General features: G+C 34.1%; 1 protein-coding gene across 2 annotated transcripts; it reads left to right on the plus strand.

Moving 5' to 3' along the window:
* Nucleotides 1–5,549: 5,549 nt before the first annotated feature.
* Nucleotides 5,550–9,614, plus strand: LOC148300376 (single-pass membrane and coiled-coil domain-containing protein 4-like). 2 transcript variants are annotated; one of them, XM_088274885.1, is made up of 2 exons: nt 5,550–5,650; nt 9,058–9,614. In XM_088274885.1, exon 2 carries the CDS (start codon nt 9,068–9,070, stop codon nt 9,254–9,256), a length of 189 nt encoding a protein of 62 aa, XP_088131011.1. In that variant the 5' UTR covers nt 5,550–5,650; nt 9,058–9,067; the 3' UTR covers nt 9,257–9,614. The 2 variants fall into 2 exon arrangements, with proteins under 2 accessions (XP_088131011.1, XP_088131012.1); XM_088274886.1 differs by having other exon boundaries at nt 5,550–5,598.
* Nucleotides 9,615–10,360: the final 746 nt, after the last annotated feature.

The raw sequence follows: 10,360 nt of genomic DNA on the forward strand, positions 1-10,360 counted from the left end.
GTAACTCTCGTATTAACTTTGTAACGTGAGTTGATATTTTTTCATTCTAAAATGTGTAACTTCCAATGCAATGTATTTTATTACTAAAACATTTGCCGTTTTAAGATCTCCATTTCAAGGTCTAAATTTTTAGTTGCGTTTAAAATAAGAGTGGAGACTTCTCCAATTTATGAATGAATTATGTCACTAAATTGTAAAAAAATGACTAATGACAAAAAATGCGAATCAATGAAATGAATTCAACAATAAATTCCACTAATTCATTGAACAAGTCACATAATTTTATTTATTGTTTCGGCATTCGCTTTTTGGTAAGACATGATGAAATTGTAAAAGAAAAACACCTGTTTTTTACCAGTTGAGTTTATTTTATTATAACGACTAGTTTCGGAAGCTATGCTTCCATCTTCACGTCTATATATCAACTGTATAGTTTATAATTAGACCTGAAGATGGAAGCAAAGCTTCCGAAACTAGTCGTTATAATAAAATAAACTCAACTGGTAAAAAACGGGTGTTTTCAATTTTATCATGTCTTACCACAAAGTGAATGCCGAAACAATAAATTAAATTATGTGACATGTTCAATGAATTAGTTGAATTTAATGTTAAACTCATTTGATTGATTCACTGAGTCAGCCTGATGGTTGAAAAAGTAGAGACCAGAAGTGTGCGCGACTGTTTTAAGGCATGCTGATAATGAAAAAAAGGAAATATTTTATCAAGAGGTATAAATGCCACAAAACAAAGTACACATTCAAAACTCAACGGCAATGCTGAGGCTGTCTTAATATTTATTGAGAAATACAGCCACCATAAACATAATATTTTTTTCATCATTAATAACATAGATCATATAATTCATTGAACAAATCACGCAATTCATTCGTAAAAGAGAGCACCTATGGCTCTTATTAGAATTTGCAAGTTAACATCTTACTTGTATTTTTTTCTTTTTCTATATTCCGCTTATTGGCTTTTAATAACCAGCATAATAAAAATGCCAAATTGTTAGTTAAATACAGATTTTCTTTACTAAAAGTATGGACAGAATATATAGTCTTTATAACAATATTTTCATTGACATTCCGACATATTTGAAGAAGAATATGGAAGACTTGGCATTTACAGGGTTTACAATATGTCATTGTCTAGTTTAACTGATCATATAATGTACTGTGTAACATTCACGGTGTATAAAGTGATCACTGAAACGGGGCAATGACAGGTCGTAAACCGTATATAAAAACCCAGACTGCCATATTTTTCTTTATTTATATTGAGATGTCACTGAAAAATCTCGATATAAATAACTCCTAAGTGGAGCTAATCTAGAATTTGTAAACATCAAAATTTGGACAAAAAATATTTTTAAAAGTCTTTGATTATTTTAAAGTCAGTAGGTTTTTTTTAATGATTAAAATCATTGAATTAAAATCAATCTTCTCTCTGATCTCTGAATAATAAATTGTGACGCATTAAAAAAATGTCACATACCTTATTTATTATTTCACCTGAGAAGAATTGTATTTAATGTCATTATAAATAAAATCACATTTGTTTTTATGGTGGACCATTCTATATTTAGTATAGGAATTTATACATGAAAAATGTTGCCTTTTTACATTTGGCATACAAGATTCAAAGACCATTTATATTTAAAAGTAACGTATTGGGTGAAAATGGGTTAGTTGTGTTTACTTTTTACAATATCTAGTAACCCAAAGTGCTTCATAAATAATTTTCAAATTTTGAATCAATAAAATTCTTAAAACACTTCAGAACAATGATAGTCACATTTGCCCTTAGGCAATGATAAATAACTCTTCAACTGGTAATATTAATATGAATTTTTCATTCTATTTTAATTTTAGAGAGTATGGTATAAATTGAATAACAGTTTACATAATATAGTCGAACCTGGATATAAGAGAATCCCCTTCAAAAGAGCGTTCGCTTGAGGTCCCGTCATTTTACACTTCTGAAAGAAAGCATGGATTTATATCTCTCTCTTATATCCAGGTTTAACTGTAAATGATATTGAATTCTCAATGTTAAAAGAATTCCATATTTCAACTACGTATTAACAATGAATTGCGAATTATTATTAATATTTTTTTATTATCATTGGCTTAATGTTTTGACAAGCCATCCGATCAAATTTTCAAATGTCAATGTGTCTCATTATATATATACACACTTTTCTAATGATATTCCTGATATGTATACAATAATGACACATGTACTGCCCTGCTAATTACAAACAATAATTTTTCGAGAATCCTAGAACAAATGCTATTTTACCTTGTCATAACATGTGTTTACAATTCATTGATTTTAAAAATTATCACGTTTCTTTACCAATAATTCTGTATTCTGTTATTTGTTAAACGTTAGGAACTTTTCACACCAATAATTTTCAATATGTATTTTTGTGATTGGTTTGAATACTGTGTTTTTCCTTAGCAGGGTATCATGGATTGTTAACACACTATCTGCGGGAAGGGTAATTTTACGTTTTCACTCGACTCATCGTAAATTGCGTGTAAGTTGTTTTTACGCATGACTTTTGCGGCATCTTTTGATCTCATATCGATGTTTACAGTATGGTTAAATGTTATCACTTCTTTTCAGAGATGTTTATCTCTATTATGAGCGCGAATCCGCCCGCAGATAGTGTGTTCAGAAAATAATTAAAAGCTCCTCTAAAATTTCCCCAATTTTTCTACTTATTGAATTACGTAATATATCTTTTTATATATTTATTTTGTATGTTTTCTATTTTTCTGTAATAAATAATGTATTAATTGTGATGATGTATTTGGGTGTTTATTTTGTAGAATTCCATTTTTAATTATGATATCAAATCAACTACTAATAATGGTGAAATGCAATAAAAAAATTGGTCCAATATGACAGCAATATCCGACCCAATACCAGCTGTGCATTATTATATCAAAGATATATCTAAATGTGTAATATTAAGTGCTAATCAGTGCTCAGTTTACTCATACAAATTACTTAAAAACAATTTAAAAAAAATATTTATGTCCGCAGTGCACAAAAATATCATGGGTTGTTTTTGAAATATGTATAAACCTGTATCGTTCCAATTTTAGTATATGTACTGCCGAAGCGAGTACATGTATAAACCTAATATGGAAGTAATTCCATTTACATAATACTATAATTTTATATTTTCTTCGTAACAATTGAACTTTGACTATATAATTTTTTATATCACAGATTGAATTGGGTCTGTCAAATTTTAATTTGTGACAATTTTCAAATGATTTTAGGGTTAAAACTGTTAAAAAATAAATATTTTTATAACTCAACTTTCGATGACTTGTTTTGCATTTTATTATTATTTATATCAGATTTTTGAAATACATTCTTTAATATTTACATATTAATAAATAGTTACAAATCAGATTGATTTAAATGACGTGTTATTTGAATTGTAAACATGCTATTGAATGTTTAATTGATAATGATATTTTCCATGTATGACTGTCGTAATAGAAAATGTAAATTGTAATTACAATGTGAAGTGTGATTGGTATTCTGATTAGTGTAAAAAGTGCGTACGTAAAATTCTCACGGAATTAAATTATTTAAAACGGTATACGTAACATATATATGGAATCATGTGTTTATTATATGAAAATGAATTTTACAGATTCTTAGAAAAAATATATGAAAATGAATATAAATTGTGTTTTATTTTATTAATGGAGTCCACATTCAATTTATTTATCCCTTTAAAAAATAATGGAGATAAAAATAAACTAACAATCACAAATAAACTAACAAATCAAAAAGACCAATGTCATGTGCAACTCAGCCTGTCTGGACCGAGATCAACATCTTACTTGTGAGGGACGAGCGCTCGTTCGAGTCGACACCTTCAGATACCTCGAGACACTCATGGTGGAGGATGGTAGTGTCCAGAAGGAACTGAATGTACGGCTCGGAACGGCAGGAGCTATATTCAATAAAATGCGCAATGTCTGGGACTCACTGCTTTACTCGACAAACACCAAGTGTCGTCTCTTTAACGCCTGCATCCTAACAGTGTTGCTGTACGGATGTGAGTCGTGGCATCTCACCAAAGCTCACAGCAAGAAACTAGCAAGTTTTGAAAATAGATGCCTGAGGCGAATACTGGGTATAAAGTGGTATGACTTCGCCAGGAATGACGATGTGAGGAGAAGAACTCAACAGCCCCTCATACTGGTCCTGAAGAGAAGAAAGTGGACATGGTTGGGACATGTCCTTAGAATGCCACCTGAGGGCATCAACCCCTCATGTCTCTTCTTCCAACCCCGAGGATTCCGGCGCCCCGGAAGGCCGCTGACGACCATTCACCGACTATACTCAGCGGAACTTCGAGACGCCGGACTGACCTGGGAGGAAGCCAAGGAGATAGCGCATGACAGAGTGACTTGGAGACGACTCGTGTTGGCCATATGTTCCACCTAGGGAGCGAACATGGAAGAAGAAGAAGAAGAAGAACAAATCATTACGATTTTAGTCCTTAATGATGGCAGAGAAGAAAAAACCTGTCATTTCATTGTATTAATAAAAATTTAAACAATAATTTTAATCAATAATTTTAGTCAATAATTTTATTTGGAAAATTCGCTTATGGAAAAGACAAGCTGGTGACATATTATATCATAACTTCATATCGATATATTTGCAACGTAGCTTACCATTGTGGTAGAAGCAAAATTAAAAAAACAATATCATCGCTGTCTTGTGCGTAGGTTGGCGAGAGAGGCGCTGTAGCGTAATTGGGTAAACGTTTGATTACGAAACTGTCGTCACAGATTAGATTCCCGCCAATTGCTAAATTGAATAAAAATATGTATTTTCAACTGGTCTGGGTATTTGTGATGTATTTTTCACATCTACTTTTCCTATTCTTACTATTCCATCTGCAGACTAGCTAAAATAGAGGCTTTGCGGGTTATTATAAAAATTATGTAGAAAAGGTCTCTGTGTGCGTGTCCCAAGTACAAAATTCATGGTCTTTCTTCTTTTTTTATGAATTGCAAGGCAGTGTTGAAATACAATTATTGAAGATTATATTTTATTACTTCCTGACAACATTTCATCATTTTTACAGGTAAAGACCAGTACATCAAATTAATTGGTGTCGGGTTGTGGTCCCGTGGTTAGTGTCGCGGACTCTTGAGTCAGAGTTTCTCGATTCGAACCAACTCTATCACAATTTGATACCTTTTTCTAATGATGAGCCGCTTAGGCTCACAGAAATAGTATGAAAGTATTTTTTCAAATAATAAAAACACAAAATTTCTCTATTTTTAAAGTAAAAAAATATATATCTAAGAAAGGGAAATATTTAACATATTTCACGTTCTATCTTCTTTTGTTGCGTATTGAGAATCCGTAAAAATTAAAATAATTTGAAGGAAAGAGCGTGGGCAAGTAGGTACTTAAAAAAATAAGTGTGTGTCATAACTATACAAATATTTTTCGTTCCATTTCCAAACATACGTGTCACTTGGCTGCGTTGACTTGTTGTCATATTGCCATCCATCGGCTGTCAGATAAACATTTTTTCATCTGGTACGTCAGTGCGTGAGAATCGCCAGCTTTCTTGTTTTATTTTATAAATCTGGTAAGTCCATCGCAAATTGTTGATAAAACTATACGATAAATGAATACGCACTATATTTGACGACGCATTTTAACAGTTTGAACGCATATTCGTCGTAATTCTTTCCGACTTGCCGTGTACCTACGTGGCAGGTAGAACTCGACAAGCCGGATTGAGTTTCTATAATGTTGCTTTAAAATTGATATAATTCTTCGTTTCTTGATATGTGAATAATACCAGGTAAAATACTATTTTAAGATGCAACTACGCATAATAATTTTGATATGTATTTTTAGATTTTGCTGTGTTTTTGCGTAACATATAAAAGTACCATTGAACAGATGTTTCCGAGTCTATTTGTAAATACAATCGATGATGTATAAGCTTGTATACGTATATATGAAGGCTACGCTGTTGGGTGAGACAAATGGAGAGCTAGCTGTCATTTTTTTCCGAATTTCTGCTGTTGCCTTCGTAATACGATAATGTTTTTGAATTGACTCGAGCGGGGTGAGAATATGTGACGTCACAAATCCCTTGTAAAAAAACAATTGCAAGCTCTCCATTTGTGGTACCTAATTTCCCTTCTACAATACATAGAGCGTTTGTGCACTACACGGAATTTTACTGCGCGGCAGTCCAGTTTTTAAAAAATAAAAGCGACTACGACAGTTTAGCGTGATTGAATTTGCTCGCACCATGATCACGCACCGATCCAAAGAAAGAAAGACAAAAGCACAAGCCAATCCAAGCCAATCATCCGTTTTATCATGCTATCTGAAGTGCCAGGCGGGAAAATTATGTGTAGTGCACAAACGCCCAGTCTCCTGGATTTCTTTACAAAAACATTTGATCTATTACTACTACCATCACGCTGTTTCTCCGCAGGGGTAAGCAGAGAGGATGGAACGCCACACTCTTCTGTCCTGACATACACTCCTCGCCTCCTTCACATCTATACATCTAGTCATACATGCCCTCCGATTACGCAGACTTTTGACACTGCCAGATTTTAGGTTCTGATTGATCTGATCATGCCAAGTCTTTTTCGGTCGTCCTCGTTCTGTTTTCCCTCTCACATTCGCCACATATATTTTCTTAGTCATTCTCTCGTTATCCATTCGCTCCAAATGTCCATACCACCGTAAAGAACTCTTCCTAATCTTTTCATTATTCCTCGTTCATCCTTACATTCCTTTCTATAAGATATAATCTTCGTTTTTAATTCTGTCATACAATGATTTTCCACACATTCGTCTGAGGGAGCGCATTTCAACAGCGTTCATCCTTCCTTTGCCAGTTCCATGTTTCGCTTCCATACATTTGTGTCGGTAGCGTTGTGAACCGCTAGCTTGGCTTCCATGGACATATTTATATTTGCAATCACTCTGTTCAAAGTACCATTTATTCTATTCCCTGCATTCACTCTTCTCTCAATATCCTTATACATTTTTCCATCCCTTGTGAACATGCTTCCTAGATATAAAAATTCGTGCACCTGTTCCAGGGATTCATTGTGTACGATAATCTTGCATTCTGTCATATCTTTCTCTCTTTCAAACACAGTTTTCACATTGCATAGTTGATAATTTATACTTCTGATAACACAAGCTCTATCCATTTATCGTTTACCTCAATTTGTTTACCTCATTCGATTATTTTATAAACAGGTTATCAAGAACAATTAAACATATCATTTTGCATTCTGATACAACTGATATTGATACAACTGGCATAAAATTCATGCTGAAATATGTAATACATTTTTGTTATGCGAGAATGTATAAATAAAACAAACTATATTGCAAATTTTTGTCCGCCTCCGTAGCGTAATGGTCAGCATGCTCGCCTACCGTTCTGGAGGTCCCGGGTTCGATTCCCAGGGGGGTTTAATAAATATAAGTGATTTTTTCACTCTAATATTTATTCAATATTACACTGGACTGGTACCTGAAGTGGAGGGCTGATCACCTTTCCTTCATGTGTAATCGATCGAGATAACACTGCGTTTATATGAAGCAGTGCCGTATGCACCATTGGGGTGCGGTAAGGGATTTATTATTATTTTATTATATTGCAAATATTGAACTCGTTTTCTCAATTACTTTGTTTGAAAACATAGCTACCATTATGCTACTTTCTGCAGGGCTAGGCAAAGAGAATAGCACGCCTTGCCACTCTGTCTTTGCAAACATTCTTTGCCTCTTCCACATTCATTCATCTCCCCGCATACCCTGCCGATTATTCCGATTACTCATTTTCAAGTATTTGAAATACTTGATCATATCAAGTTTCTTTGTCAAACCCTTATACACACTCTAATGGTGCATAGGGCACTGCATCATATAAACGCAGTGTTATCTTGATCGTTTAACATGTGAAGGAAAGGTAATCAGCCCTGCGCTTCAGGTACCAGTCCAGGGTAATATTAAATGAACAGAGTGAAAAAATCACTTATTTTTATTTGACCCCCCCGGGAATCGAACCCGGGACCTCCAAAATGGTATCTGAGCGTGCTGAATATTACACTACGGAGGCGGACAAAATAAAAACATAAATATAATACATGATTTTTGGATCAACCAAATTACTTTGACCTTCCCAGTCATTTCTGTGTCATTTCTAGTGGTGTGTTTTGACTGCTACTTAGCGATATCGCTATTACCAATATCACCATGTCAAGAGACTAGGATACACTACCTGTTACCAGATACTAGTCTGCTAACCAGACTAGTTCATGCTCCTCATATCTCGTACTATGCGCCGCCGCGGTACGCTAAATTATTTAATATCGCAATATCTGTGATCCTTCGTATCTTCGAGTATTTCCGAACCCGATGAGTCCTGAGCGGAGCGATATTTAACACGCCATGACTGACATCGACATGTATATTTGTCTCTTTTCATCATTCGTATCTAATAATCCAATAGACTAGGAAAGAGATAGCTTTACAATATACAATGCAAAACGACTGACCGGCAAGTCATTGATAAGCTAAAATTAGTTTTATGTTTTATGAGTGACAATGTTTCAAACCAATGTAACCACCGATAGCGGTGGTTACATTGGTTTGAAACAGATTTGTGAGATTTGACTAGTGGCTAGTGACTAGTATATTGTACGTATTACAGCTCCATACAAGTATCATGATATAATGATCTCTTGATGTATCATAGTATTTGTACCTGTGATTGATATACTAGAAACACCTCTAGTCATTTCTGACACCGCCATTGAAAGTTCCCCGTATTAGTTTTTATTGATCGATATTCTCACTTCATAGTATGCATGAAGTCTTGGTTACTCACGTTACGCAAGTTAGTTTAGTTAGTTTTTTAGTTAATAATCCAGTGTCTGATAAAATAAAAATAACAAAAACATCTATATCCTTTAAGATTTTTATGTATGTTTTTCCTTCTCTTTCTAGATCTTCCAGGATGCGTAAGCTTAAAGGGGGGGCCGTCAAGGAAACTGCCAAGCAGAAGAAGCAGAGGAAGGAAGACTTCGCCAAAGTGCGTCAGCAGATCCCGACCATAGTCCTGCCATCATTGGCTATCATTGTCATGCTCATCGGTCTGTATGTCTACTTCAAGACCAGACCTCCGAAGATGCTGTACGAAGACTGAGCTGACTTTGCCGCGACCCCTCAGATGTATGACCACGCAGACATCAAACAGTTCCTCATAAAACTTTCCTCTCACATTTTGGACGGGTGTTTTATTACGGCTGCGGACCGCTGGCGACGGGATTTGATAATTGTGTACATACAGTTTAGAACTCAGCAAAGATTGGTATATAATATTCACATAAAAACATGAAATAATTCCTTCTTTTCCGACTTTGAAATAAGGCCGGCGCAGAAGGTAAAAATATGCTTCCCGTCCTTAAGCATCAATCGACCGAACGGGTAGATATATACCTTTCCAGTCCGAAGTGTGTTAATACAGAAATGATTTAGATATGAAAATTTAAAAAAAAAACAAAGCACAGGCATACTTTTTTGTCCTCAAGAAACTAGAAGCCAATGACTGCGAGAAAAAGTGGACTTTATTGAAACACCTTGTATCTTTTATGACGCTTATTCTCGAAGAATCAGGAATCAATGGCTATTTGGATCACCTGATAAGACTACTTCTATAGGCAGAGCTCTGCACCTCATCATCTGAAAGTTTGAATAGAAGAGAGAAGGAACAGCGCCTCTCACAAATATATATACAGTTTCCGTGGATACAAGCTGGTTTATCTGAAATATCCAGCCACCAAAATCAATAATGGTGTTAAAATACAAAATACATCTATCTAAAAAACTATTTTCCAATGAACTTCTAGCTAGCTCGAATCACATACAGATTTGTCATTCACAATGAGGATTGCCTGTATATCTAATTTAAAAATTTCTTATGAAGTATAGTATGATCTAAGATAAATGTTTCCACAAAGATTAAAAAAAAAACGGTGTTGTTGAACCTTATATATATATATATATATATATATGTATAATGTGTGTTCAAATTTCTCAGTTCTGCTAACTAGTACGCATTCCTATTTTTGTAGTACAATATTTTTTTTTGAGCTTTGGGTGTTGTGGTTAGCTGATACTTCAAAACTTGACATGCAAAATTCTTCAATTCTATTAAAAAAATATTTTTTAAAGTATATGTCTACAAAAAAAATAGCACTATGTTCTGATTTTAACGGTTCTTTTAAATTTTAGTTTGTCAGTCTATCGT

Source organism: Brachycentrus maculatus, unplaced genomic scaffold (assembly GCF_059751285.1).
Source record: "Brachycentrus maculatus isolate JH-2025_06_01 unplaced genomic scaffold, ASM5975128v1 h1tg000736l, whole genome shotgun sequence".
Classification (NCBI taxonomy): domain Eukaryota; kingdom Metazoa; phylum Arthropoda; class Insecta; order Trichoptera; family Brachycentridae; genus Brachycentrus; species Brachycentrus maculatus.